At 45.5% G+C, this 13,723-nt stretch overlaps 1 protein-coding gene across 1 annotated transcript in view; it reads left to right on the top strand.

Moving 5' to 3' along the window:
• Positions 1 to 2,280: 2,280 nt before the first annotated feature.
• Positions 2,281 to 13,723, top strand: part of LOC103596522 (SURP and G-patch domain-containing protein 2-like) — a 22,350-nt gene continuing 10,907 nt past the window's right edge. Inside the window, exons 1-3 of the mRNA XM_008580162.1 lie at positions 2,281 to 2,361; positions 8,942 to 9,429; positions 10,421 to 10,532. Of these exons, the coding sequence (XP_008578384.1) occupies positions 9,000 to 9,429; positions 10,421 to 10,532 (542 nt within the window). The 5' untranslated portion in view covers positions 2,281 to 2,361; positions 8,942 to 8,999. The remainder of the gene's footprint in view (positions 2,362 to 8,941; positions 9,430 to 10,420; positions 10,533 to 13,723) is intronic.

Below are 13,723 nucleotides of genomic sequence, written 5' to 3'. Positions count from 1 at the left end.
AGATGGGTCCTACTGTGCGTGGGCAGCCACACCTTCTCCCAGAGAGAGATCCTTCCAGAAGCAGACTCAGGGCTGAAGGCAGGACTCTTTTTCCCAAAGTGCTGGAGTCACTTTCAGTGTCAGTGCGACGATACTGAATAACGTTGTACGAAGGAGGAAAAAGTCACACACAGCCTGAAGTGGCCACCCCCCTCCCACAGTATGGTGATGTTCCCCAGGCATTCCCGCAGCTGTAGCCATGCTGGACTGAAGATGCTGCAGTCTGCTCATTTATGTGATTGTCACAAGGCCCCTTCTGTGTTCTTGCTGCATCAAGACGTTGAGCTAACGTAAAATTACCTCACCTTTCCCTTGGTATTGAGACTCATGCTGCCTTTTACTACAGGTTTCTGAAGCTAAACAGAGCTGGATTCACATGTAATTAGCATCTGCAAGCCAGGGCTCTATGGATAGAACAGTGGGTGACAGCACCCATGTCCAGTGGGGCAGCCGAGCAACCTTAGGTAGCAGCACTGCCCTTTTGTTTCTCTTGGAAATGCTGGGATGGTATCTTCGGTTGAATGTATTAATTATTACTATTTTTTTTTCCTTTTAAATTCTCTAAAGAAAAAAATTCTCAGGAGTGGGATTGCTGGCCCAAAGCCGTGACCCACTTTCTGTCCCTTGTTTATGGCCATTCTAGCTAGAAATGACCAAATTTGCAGCGACCTCCAAATTTCTTTGTCCTTGAAAGCTTCTTGACTTTGTAAAAAGCTTCATATTCTTTTGTGAAATGATGTAAAAGTAGCAGTTCTATAAAATGAGAACAAAGAAAAAAAAGGAATGCAGTTTTATAGGAGGAATAGTTGTGGTAGCATGACAGTTGGATTGACCTATCCTGTGAAGAGCTCACACTGGTGTTTAAAATAAGCTCAAAGCAGCAAAGAGGACAGAGGCAGGGACAAGGCTGAGCAGTCATTCACAGAACAGAGTAGAAGCCTCTCTAGTTTAGCTGTGATTTTCATTGAATGACTGAACAAATAGACCATTTTGTGTTATTAAAACCAGGAAATATATTGTGCTCGCTTCGGCAGCACGTATACTAAAACCAGGAAATATAAGGAAACTAAACGATATTATTTGAAGAAATATGCTCTTCTGTGTTGCTAGTGTCATTGTAAGTTTAAACAGCCATATTGGAAGAAATTCACATTTAAAAAAAAACTTTTTCGGGCTGGCCCAGTGGCGCACTCGGTAGAGTGCGGTGCTTGGGAGCGTGGTGGCGCTCCCGCCGAGGGTTCGGATCCCATATAGAGACCGGTTCGCTCACTGGTTGAGCGCGGTGCGGGCGCGACACCGAAGGTTGCGATCCCGTTACCGGTCATGAAAAAAGACAAAAAAAAAGGAAAAAAAAAAACCCCAACTTTTTCTTTTAATTCATTTAGCAAATATTTTCTGTGAACTCCTGACTTAGGGCCATTGATGGTTTTTTGTTTTTATTTTTTTAATTAGGGAACTTTTCTTAGTAAATTTATATACATATATATACTTAATGACGCCAAACACATGTATGTTTATTTTTTAAAGACAAAGCATGAAGAAAATGAAACCTCTGATAAATCTACCACCTATAGATAACCTATTAACATTGTGGTATATTTCCTTCTAATCTTTTTTCTGTGTGTCTGTATTGGTGTATCTTTTCTTCTTATGTTTATATTGAGAATCATAACCTGTATACATTTTAAAAAGTATTTTATGGGCCGGCCCGTGGCTCACTCGGGAGAGCGTGGTGCTGACAACACCAAGTCAAGCGTTAAGATCCCCTTACCGGTCATCTTTTAAAAAAAAAAAAAAAAAGTATTTTATATCTAAATACATTTTCTATCTTTATATTTTCCACTCTAATATTGTGAACATTCACGTTATTAAGGATACATGAAAAATGGATTGAATTGCTGCATATTATTTACTTTCTAGAATATGTACATAACTTGCTCTTTGTAAGTCATTGTGAACCTGTGACTGCTTCTCTCCTAGTCTTTATGGTATTTTATCTTTTGGGAGGCTATTTTGCATATTGGTTTCCAGAATAAAACATCGTTTTCCTCTTTTTAAGCTGGTGTCTTATGAATGAGAATTTCAGTTGTTGATGCTTGCTTAGGTCAATGCTAACTTAAGCCCTTGACTCACTGTCCTGGTCCTCCCAGGACCTGTGTGGTCCAGCATGTTTCTCAGAAAAGTTGTTCTGTGTGTTCCAGCAGTCCCCCAGCGAGCGGATCACAAGGTGGTAGACACCATTGACCAGCTTGTCACACGTGTCGTTGAAGGCAGCCTGTCTCCCAGAGAGAGAGCTGTTCTCAAGGAGGACCCTGCTTACTGGTAGGTCTTTATTTTTTGTTTGCTTGTTTTTTGTGGGGTTTTTTGGCAGCTGGACAGTAAGGGGATCTGAACCCTTGACCATGGTGTTACCAACACCACACTCTAACCAACTGAACTAACCAGCCAGCCCTGCTGGTAGGTCTTTAAATGTCACAACCCTATTAATCCCTCCCATAAAACATGGCAAAGCGTGGGTCATACTAATGGTGTGAAGAGCAGAGGGTGAGATGTCTGTTTTGAGCAGTGGTGTCCTCCAGCAGGAAGAACACGGGAGTGGGTCAGATTCACCTGGGTTCAGCAAGCCCCAGCTTTGCTGCAGACTGGCTTGTGGCCTTCTCTCGCCTGTGAATGCAGCTCATAGTCCCTGCTGTGCAGTTTTAAGGATACAGTGGGACATGCATGCAAGGAACGTGGAGTAAGATAAGTAATGTCTCAACAGTTTGCAATTTATTGCCAATATTTGTTCAAGTGTCTTCTGCTTTTGCCTTACGGCCTCTTCATGTGAATAGAACAACTTTCAGAATCACAGTTGGCGTCCTAAATACTCGTATAGGACTTGCTTATTAGAGAAAGTAAAGAAGAAGGTAAAGTAGGGGGAACCCACCTGTGTTCCACCAACATCCACTTCCAATCTTTCTGCTCACCATGAGCTGTTGTTTTTTTTTTTAACACAATTGTGATTATGCTGTCATGTGATACATCTACTATTTTTAGGTAGTGTAAGAAAATGCTTGTATTACCTACCCTTTGTAAACATTATTTCAGATGGCCGTATTTACTAGTCCATAGAGGAAGTGGTCAGAGTTTACTTAGCCATTCTTCTCTTGCTGGACTTTTAGAAGGTTTTTAATTATACACTATTTTAAACTGCTTCAGTGAATAACATAATGCATCACATTTTCTTGCTTGTTTAGGGTAATCTTTATTATTTATTAGATTGCTGGGTGTGGACAATTTTTATGGTTTAACTTTTTTTATTATAAAAGTGGCATGTACTCTTTGTAAAAATAGAGTCAGGTAAAAAGGCAAGGACGCAGTCATTCAGAGCTCTATTGCTTGTTCCTCCACAGTGTGTACTTTAGAGTTGTGTTCCGTGTTTTTCACTTAATTGTCTTTATTATCAATGGTTGTGTAATATTCCGATACAAACAGGTATCTTATTCAGCCATGCCTATGGTTGGATTCCTAGATTATGTCCTGTTTTTCTCATTTGTGAATAACATTGTGATGAACAATGTTTTGCTTGTATTTTTGTCTACCTTTCTGGTGATTTATTAGGATAATGTCTGGGAGTGAAATTGCTGGGTAAAAGTTCATTTGAGAGGCTTTTGATCCACATTGTTGTTTCTTGGCTGTAGCATTATTATTTGGGGCTGGATTGTTGTGGGGGGGAGTCCTGGACATTGCAGGGTGTTTAGCAGCATCACTGGCCTCCATCCACCATATGCCACTAGAATCCTTCATCTCATTTATAACAACCAAAAATACCTCCAGACACTGCCCATTCTCTTCTCAGGAGGCAGAGTTGTCCCGATGGAGACTATTGATCTTTATCATCAGATTACTTTCCATGGGTTATTATTACCAGTTGACACTCTGGCTGCCACTCTGTAAATGTTCTGCTGTGCCCTCTTTTTTGGGGGAGTGGCTAGCCAGTATAGAGATCCAAACTCTCGACCTTGGTGTTATCAACACTACGCTTTAACCAAGTGAGCTAACTGGCCAGCCCTGTGCCCTCTTTTGTAGTCAAAATTGTACTTGTACCAGACTTGGTGTTTTTGCTGTTATAATTACTGAAGATGCTTGAAAGGCATAAATTCTATGTAACAGTTCCAGAACGTTGGTTCTACCCAGCATGATTTACCAGGGGGATGGTTGGAGCCTGTTAGGGTTTTATTTTTGTAAAATTCTTGAGTTTGTCTGGGTTATTTTCATGTATTGAATAAGGTAGGCCTGTAACTTAAAAGTTAAAAATCCCTAAATAACCTAATTATCCCAGTTTCACTTATTGAATACCCTTTATTTAACAGACATGCTTTCTGTGCACTTGGTACTGTTCTAAGCACATTACTGATTTAAGCACTAGCTGGCTGAATCCTCATAAATAATTTTTTGAAGTAGGTCTATTGATATCCTTATTTTATAGTTAGGAAACTTCAGGCTCCACAAGACCTCTTGCCTCGGTGATGTACAGCTGGTAAGAGGCAGAGCAAAGATTCAGATCCAGGGTCTGTGTTCTTAAGGAGTGTGCATGCTGAAGGAAGGAAGTTAGATAGCCTCACATCGACCAATGAAAGCAAAGACCGAACTCTCTTGATAAGGAGGCATCCAGATGTGGAAGGCCCCGGGGCAATTTCCAGGTGATGGATGAGGTGATTGGGCTGGAGGGACAGGGGGCCCTGAGAGGACTGGGGGCTCATGCTCTGCCACTGCACACAGCCCAGCATGGTCACTGACAACCAGGGGCGGCAGGCAGAAACCACAACCGGATTCAGGTGTTGGGATTGTAATGGCAGGGTAGGATGCAAAATCAGAAATAAGCATTGAACTAGAGATCTAATATTTGAAGAAAACTAACTCCATGAAGGAGAGTCACCAAATTCAATAAACAGCTGACACCCGGGAAGACAGGGTGACTATAAGAAAGGGGAATTTAGTCTAAAAACATGTACTGTTTATGTAGTGGATAGTCTCAGGCAGATAAGAGTTATTTTATCTGTGAAACAGGAGCTGGTTGTTATGGAAAAGAACCTATTAAGAATCTTGGAAATGAAAAATACGATTGTTGAAATAAAAATCTCTGGTTGGCTGATAGATTCTGATGAACAAATTTGGGAGTTGGTCTTGAGACTGTATTACCCATGAACTCCAGAAGGCATTATCTAGAGACTCATGAGAGGAAAGAGTATGATACAAAAAAAAAAAAAAAAAAAAAACAGGGATAAGTAAAGAAACCAGTAAACTTAGGTTTCTGGTGTGTATGTTTGAATTCTCACAGTGGTTCTTGGATGTGGTTTAACAAAAAATAAATTGACCTCATAAAGAAAAGCAAAATGTTTCTGCCATTGCCTATTCCCATGCTTGTTCTGCTCCTTTGCAGGCTGACACTTAGTTTTCAAACTACAGTGCTCTTTTTTTTTTTTTTTGGACCGGTAAGGGGATTGCAGGCCTTGGTGCTCCCAGCGCCGCACTCTCCCGAGTGAGCTGTGGGGCCGGCTCTTTTTTTTTTTTTTTTTTTTTTTTAATGATGACCAGTAAGGGGATCTTAACCCTTGACTTGGTGGTTTCAGCACCATGCACTCCCAAGTGAGCCAACTGACCATCCCTATATAGGGATCCAAACCCGTGGCCTTGGTGTTATCAGCACCACACTCTCCCAAGTGAGCCATGGGCCTGCCCAAACTGCAGTGCTTCTAACAGATACCTCTGTGTCTCTTAATAAGCCTGTGTTACTGTTTCTTGACTTCCAGTTTTATGCATTACTGTTGACTTTCTATGAAGATAAATGAGGGTTTTGCTCACTCCTCAGTGTTTGAGGAATTCTTCGTTGCTGATCAGAGGACTCCCTTCTCGCTAGGCCTCAAATCAACTAGTAGGTTCTTTTCATTGGTTAGCAAACGATAGGGTCAGAACTTGAGGATACAGATGGGAGTAAGAAAGGCTTCCATTATCTCTGCCCTCTGAGGGCCAGCAGAGATTTGAGACCTCCCACCTCCCAAGGAGGAGGAGGGACAAGCACAGTTTGTTTCCAGAGAAGCCTTGTGGACAGAACTGGCCCCTGCCTCTCCTCTGAGGTGAACTGCCTCATTCTGGTGTACTCAAGATGTCAGAAGTATAGTCAGACACCCACTACCGCTTTGCATCCTCATTTGGCAGGTGTCCTCTCTTCTTTATGAGAGATTGTAAAGCACACAGTGCAGGAGGTGGAGCTGAAGGGATACTTCATGCTTTGTTTTCTCCCAGCTTCTTATTTGTCTCCTGGGAGTGGGATGGCCCTGGCCAGGCTCTCCGGGACAGCCCAACAGGTTCACATGTTTACACATACAGGAAAAAGCAGGCAGCCAAGAATCCATCTCACCTAGCCTCAGCAGGATTGTCAAAGGACCCCAAAGTTAACAGAAAATCTAAGTTGATGCTTGTGGAGGAAAAGAAACGAAAATCCCAATCATCAACAGGAAGAAGGGACGTGGGTGCTCAGGCCCTTGTCTCATTCAGAGTGAGGACAGAGCTAGTGAGGAACTCTGGATATCTCTTTGGAAAGCAGGAGTTTAGACAGGTGTATTGATTAGCTGTTAAAGGAATAGAAATGGGATTTACAACATCCGTACTACTCTAGAGGAGGAAAAAAGGCACACACAAAAAATGTATTTAGTCCAATATAAAGCAAGAAAAGAAAAAGAAATCAAGGAAGAAGGGCAAATAGGAAACACAATAGGAGATGACATTGTGAATGTGTTCAACCTTATTAGTAACGTTCAGGTTTCAGTGAGCTACCCAGAGACCGAGTTGAAAAGCACCAGCTGTTGCTTCCTATGAGAGATGCTAAAACACAGAGTGAGAAGCAGAGTTGGAAAATTACATAGGCAAATGCTAGCAAAAAGAAAGCAGCTGGAGAAATGTTGTTACTTCAGAGAAAACAGATTTCAAGGAGAAAAGCATTGGAAGGGGCAGAAAGAAGAGATTCCTGATAAAAGGAAAAGTCATCATTAACATATAAATTGTGGATGTTGATGTCCAAACTACAGAGCTTTGAACTATGTAAATAAATAACATTTTGAAATTGTTGAAATCCAAAACCATGATAAGAGGAATGGATAACCCAAAACCATGGTAGGAGATGTGAATATATTTCTCTGAAATGGGTAGATGATGTAATCCAAATAAGGACGTGGATGACTTAATAACACAGTGCACAAGAGCAAACTGGTGAGATGGTCTGCTAACATTTGTGGAGCAGTTAATGACTGCCAGGCAGTGTTCGCAGCACTTGCCTCCTGATGAAAAGTGTACAACTCAAGCCTCATAACAACATGAGGAAGTAATTTGTTGTCATCCTCCCCATTTTACAGATGGAAAAACTGAGGTGCAGAAAGGCTGACAGCTAATAAGTGGCTGTGCTGGCTTGCGAGTATTCTGTGGGGTTTTTTTTGGCTGCTGGCTGGTATGGAGCTTGAACCCTTGACCTTGGTGTTGTCAGCACCATGCTCTAGTATTCTGTGTTCTTGATGCTGTATTCCAACAGAAGTTGGGACGTAGATTTGTGACTGATGTCCTTCGACATTGTAACCATCCAGGGGAAAGGGGCTTCCATCAGAGCCATGGGTGACTGGGGCTGTCAGGTTGCTGGGCACTGATTCTGCCTTCTGCTCTCGATGAGGGTGGCCTTGGTGGGGCTGCATGTGACTGGAGAACAAGAGCAGCCTGTTGGTCAGTGTTCCCTTTTAAGTGGAAACCTTGCTTGGCAGGATATGATTTTGGAGACTGCTCCTATCAGCCCTGCAGAGGGTTCAGTGTAGTGGCGGAGTCATGGTGCAGCCTGTTTTCCCAGGTCCAGCCAGACCTCGACTGTGTGGACAGTGTCAGCAGGAGCTTTGAGCTGCCTGCCAGGGATATGCCATGTTGCATGGTGTTGCCAGCACCCTGCGACACGCAGCCACTTCACTTCCAATCAGTGTCTGTGTCATTGGTAATCAGAAACCTCATCTAAGACCTAATATGTGGCCACTTAACATCAAGCAGTCTGAAAGCCACCTGAAATATTCCCAAATTATTCGTTCTTCTTTAACACAAACTGAAATTGAACATTCACAAAAGTCTGTTACGTATGAGATCACAGAGAAAATTGCAGCACATCCAGAGATAGAAAAAACAGGTGGGCCATGTTATGCAGTGCGGAAAACTAGAAACCAGCGACAACCAAAATAAAACAGGCTTCTAAATAACGTTTGAGAATCAGAACTGAAATCAGAAACAGTTTAGAAGGAAGTAGCAGGGAGAACACTACATGCCAGAGGTGGCTGTAACAGCATTGGGGAGAAAAAGTGTGACTTCCAGGGCATTTATTAGGAATAAGGAGTGGAGATAAAAAGCATTCTACTTGTGAAGCTAGAAGGAAAATGATGAAAAAGTCTAAAGACGCTAGAAGGGGAAGGATTGACAGAGATGAAAGAAGATGCTAATGAAATGGAAATGAAGTAAATAATGCTCTTTGAAAAAATTTAGACACATTAGAAAAAGAAAAAAAAAGTTTTACATTAAAAAACAAAAAAAGGGGCTGGCCCGGCACTGCTACAGTGTGCTGCTTGGGAGCGCAGCGACGCTCCCGCCGAGGGTTCGGATCCCACATACAGACTGGCCGCTCACTGGCTGAGCGAGGTGCGGGCGCAACACCGAGGGTTGCAATCCCTTTGCCGGTCCCGGTCCGGTACGGGCACGACACTGAGGGTTGCGATCCGTTGCCGGACACAAAAAAAGACAAAAAGGAAAAAAAGAAAGGGTTTACAGAAATGTGTTTGCAGCAATGATTTGGTACACGGTGGTGTTGTCACAAATGTCCTGCTGTGCCTGTTTTGTTACATAGGTTTTTGTCTGATGAAAGTAGCCTGGAGTATAAATATTACAAGCTGAAGTTGGCAGAGATGCAGCGGTTGAGCCAGACCTGGCAGGGAGCTGATCAGAAGCCGACCTCGGCTGAGTGTGCAGTGCGGGCTATGCTGTACGCCCGGGCAGTCCACAACCTCAAGAAGAGACTTCTTCCAGGACAGCGGCGGGGGCTCCTCCGTGCTCATGGGCTCCGGGGCTGGAAGGCGAGGAGAGCAACCATCGGCACCCAGACCCTCCTCTCCTCGGTCACACGGCTGAGACACCACGGCCAGCAGCCTCCAGGCTCCTCACAGGCAAAGCCGTCCCTGCCAGATGGAAGTGATGCTGCCAAGGACTGCCCACCAGACCCAGCTGGACCCTCTCCTCAGGACCCCAGCCCAGAAGCCTCAGGCCCATCCCCCAGAGCAGCAGTAGCAGACGCCTCCGAAACCCCTCAGACCTCCTCTCCCTGCCCATTTGCCGACGGTGGGTGCTCACTCCTGTCCCCACTCCTCTGGGCCCCAGTCCCCACTCTCCCATCTCCAGAGGTTTCTCCAGAGGCAAGGATGGTGTCTCAGCAGTCTGGGCAAGGTGGCGGGCAGTAGCTATAGGGAACTAGCCAGGATGGGCACACGTGGAGGTGTCTTCTCTTGCTTCCCCAAGAGGGCTGCATACAAGTTCTGTTGCCCTCTCCTCCTCTCCTGAGGTGGAGCTGAAACAAGATGCTGCAGCGCCTCTGTGCTCCCGAACAGGGTCGTGTTGCTGGGGTGGCCAGCACAAGTGTGTGCATGTGCTTGGGATCCCGTTTCTTACTCTCCTTACTTCCTTGTGGCATTCCCTAGGGCTGTCTTTCTTCCTTCTGCCTTCTCTTCTCCAAGGTCTCTATAGATCTCCTAAGGGTTAGCTGACCTGCACAGCTTCTTCTGAGTTTACCAGCTTCACCCCTTTTGCTTCTCTGGGTCCCCTTAAGCTCTTACCTTCTCCCTGTCAATGGGCCTGCTCTCTGACCATGCTCCACTGAACACTAGTCAGGAACGTAGGGTCAGACACATCTCCACACCTACTGCACTGTGTAGCTGTTGTTCTGTTGCGAGCCACTCCAGCCTGTGGCTTAGAACAAGAGGTGACCCATAGTGCTCCAAGTCTGCTGACAATAGGGCATCTGCTGAGCTGGGGCTGTCGGCTGGGGTGGTGGAGGTGACTGGGCCATGTGCCTGTCACCCCCGAGCAGTCAGCTCAGTCTTGTTCACCTCGAGGCCTGGGCTCGGAACTGATAATTGGCACTTCTGCCTCTCCTGTCAGCAGATGCAAGTCCCAGGGCCAGCTCTGATTGAAGGGGGGAAGACAGTCTGCCTCTTGCTGGACAGAGCTACAGAGTCATGTGGCGAAGGGCGAAACTGCAGGGAGGGATGTGCACAATGTTCACACAGGAAACAGCAGCTGAGAAGCAACACATGACATGTTCTTTGTTTTGTAGTTGACATGAAGACAATGGAGACTGCAGAGAAACTGGCCAGATTTGTTGCTCAGGTGGGACCAGAAATTGAACAATTCAGCATAGAAAACAGCACCGATAACCCTGACCTGTGGTACGTACCCCCACATCTGATCACACCCTTTTGTTGTGAATGTGTTCACCCAACACGTATATTCTGAGAGCCCGCCAGACAGCCTAGCCAGTGCTGTCCTGCCCCGGAGATACACCAGGGATAAGTCGTGATTCCAACTGAGCTAGGGCCGTGAGGGAGAAGCATCTGTTCTAGGGGACCAGGGGGACCTTCCCTCATCTGGGGCATCAGGAGAAGCCCCCTGGAGGGATGTTTAATCTGCATCCAAAGGCCAAGTTGCAATCAGCCAAGGATAGTGGGGGAGAGGTGAGGATTTGCTGCCCATGGAGTGACAGTTGGCCTTTGTCCAGCTCTGGGCAACAGGCACTGACACATAGCCATGGCGTGGCACCCGTACCCTCTCCATCCTGAGATGGGGGTCAGCTCAAAAGCACACAGTCCACAGGTGACAGAACCAGGGTGGGAGCCCCCTCTGCCTCTAGGGTTCTTCCAAGGAGCCATGTGGAAGTGCCTCCTTCAGAGGGAGGCTGCCTGGGGGCCATGTATTCCCATCATTTAGCCATAACTGTGCTGGGGGGCTCAGTTCCCAGCTTGCTGGAGAGTTGTGCCTTAGTCTAGTTAACAGTACTGTTGAGGGCCAGCCCCGTGGCTCACTCGGGAGAGTGTGGCGTTGGTAGCACCGAGGCTGTGGGTTCAGATCCTATATAGGGATAGCCGGTGCGCTCACTGGCTGAGTGTGGTGCAGACCACACCGTGCCAAGGGTTGCAATCCCTTTATTGGTCAAAAAAAAAACAAAAACAAAGACAAAAAAACAATACTGTTGAAAACTTACATTTGTCAGAGTGTTTATGGGCTCCAGTGGTGTCGAAGCATCTCTTCCACTCGATTGGGACCTGCGTGGGCTGAATACCACCCTCTTCCACAGCCTTAGCCCCTGACTGGGTCCTGCTCCAGGTTGCCTCCTGATCCGTGTGAGACTCAGGCCTGCTGTGTGGGGCACTGACTGCTTTGTGGGTGGGAGGCCTGGCCAGGTTCACATCCTGGTTCTTCATTCTCCAGGCACTGGTGACCTCAGGAGGCTACTGGGCCCTGCAGACCTCAGAGTCGGGCCTGCCTGCTGTGGGTGGAACCTCACTTCACCACAGGGAAGCTGGGGCATTTCATCAGTCCTTTCTTCTTCTTTCAATGAAAACTACAGTTTGAAAGAGAACTTTGCATTATCCTAGGCACTTGGGCTCTGCTAGGGTTTTGGGTGACTCCTCACCCTCTGATGGCTTTTTCTGAGCAGTGTTCCTTGGAATGCTCTGTCCTCTCCTTCCTCAGAGGGAGAGTCCTGGATCCTACAACAACATTGGGCAGGGTGATGGACACTATCCAGCTGTGCTCATAAATAGGCCAAGATGGTTTTGTGTTCTTTGTGCTCCTAGAAAGATTATACCTCAAATGTGCTGGAGTTCCCTAGGNACTTTGCATTATCCTAGGCACTTGGGCTCTGCTAGGGTTTTGGGTGACTCCTCACCCTCTGTGATGGCTTTTTCTGAGCAGTGTTCCTTGGAATGCTCTGTCCTCTCCTTCCTCAGAGGGAGAGTCCTGGATCCTACCACAACATTGGGCAGGGTGATGGACACTATCCAGCTGTGCTCATAAATAGGCCAAGATGGTTTTGTGTTCTTTGTGCTCCTAGAAAGATTATACCTCAAATGTGCTGGAGTTCCCTAGGTTAATTCATTTTGTAGGTGTGGTTCTCAGATTCTCATATAGTTAAGTTCATTTGTTTCTGCTGATATTTAGTTTTCGGGCTTTTTCTCACTATCTTTTTAAATTTAATTTTTAAGTATAGCAGTTGCATTATTCTAAAGTGGAAATTATAAAAGGTGAACTCAGAGGAGTCTCACCTTCATGCTTATGCCTCCACCCATCAACAGGAATCCATTTTCACTCATTTCTTGTGTGTGCGTATATATATTTCTCCCTTATTTCTTATACCAAAAGTAGCCTTCTATATATATTATTCTCTTTTGCACCTTGCTTGTTTCCCTTAACAACATATAGGAAACCATCAACTTCCTGTTCTCACCTCTACCCTTGTTCTTTTTTGTATATAGCTGAGTTGGTGGCATTCAAGTTGCCCTCGTGAATACTGCCGCATCGAATGGCTTCATGCACAGTGGGTTTGTGTTAATGAAGGGAATCTCCAGGTATCTGCAGCAAGGCGGATTCTTAGACCCAAGTGTAATGCTAACGTGGTTTTGTTAGATAATGCACATTCCCCTCCCTGAGGGACTCTGCCCAGCAGTGCAGGGTGTGTCCCCACTCCTCCCCTCTTGGCATGATTTGAGTAACTAGAATGGGTGAGAAACTTCTACTTTTCTCAGTGGGTTTTAGTTTGTGTTTTTCTTATAAGTGAAGTGGAATATCTTTTTATATACTCATATTTATGTGTCTTTTGTATATCTTTCCATAAACTGTTCATATCATTTGCTCTTTTAAAAAAAAAGTTTTATTGAGGTATGATTGACATGCCATAAACTGCACATATTTGTTCAATGGGTTTTAACGTATATCTGCACCTGTGAAACCATCACTGCAGTTGAGGTAGTGAACACATCCACAGCTCCAAATGTTTCCTTGGGCCCTTCGTCCTCCCTTCCTCCTGCCCACTCCCACCTCCCAGGGCAGTGCCCATCAGCCCTCTGTCACTACACGTTAGTTTGCACTCTCTAGAAATGCACATCGATGAAATTGTGCAGTGTGTGCTCTTGTTTTGCCTGGCTTCTAACCCAGCATAACATTCGGAGTCTCCATGGTATTACCTGTACTGATGCTTGTTCCTTTCTGCTGCATCATATGGCTGGATCACTGTCTCTTCATCCCTTCGGTCGTTTATGGCATTTGAGGTGCTTCCAGTTGGCGCCATCACAAGCAGAGCTGCTGTGAGCATTTGTGTAAAGTCTTGCATGAATGCCTGCTTTCCTTTCTTTTGGGTAAATAACAGGCAGAGGAAAAGCTGGCATAGGCAATGGGTGCATGTTGAATTTTTGAAGAAACTGCCAAACTGTCTTCAAAAACAGCTGCACCAGTTTACATTCCCGGCAGCCTGGTTAGGAGTCTGGTTCCTCCCTCCTCGTCGATACTTGGTGTTGTCAGTCTACTAATATTGGCTGTCCCCGTGTGTTGTGCAAGCCGGGGGGGGGGGGGGGCCCCCCCCCGG

The sequence above is a fragment of the Galeopterus variegatus genome, unplaced genomic scaffold, assembly GCF_000696425.1.
Source record: "Galeopterus variegatus unplaced genomic scaffold, G_variegatus-3.0.2 Scaffold2037, whole genome shotgun sequence".
In the NCBI taxonomy this organism is placed as follows: domain Eukaryota; kingdom Metazoa; phylum Chordata; class Mammalia; order Dermoptera; family Cynocephalidae; genus Galeopterus; species Galeopterus variegatus.
The sequence above is the reverse complement of the archived record's forward strand: the minus strand, read 5'-3'. Positions and strand labels throughout refer to the sequence as shown.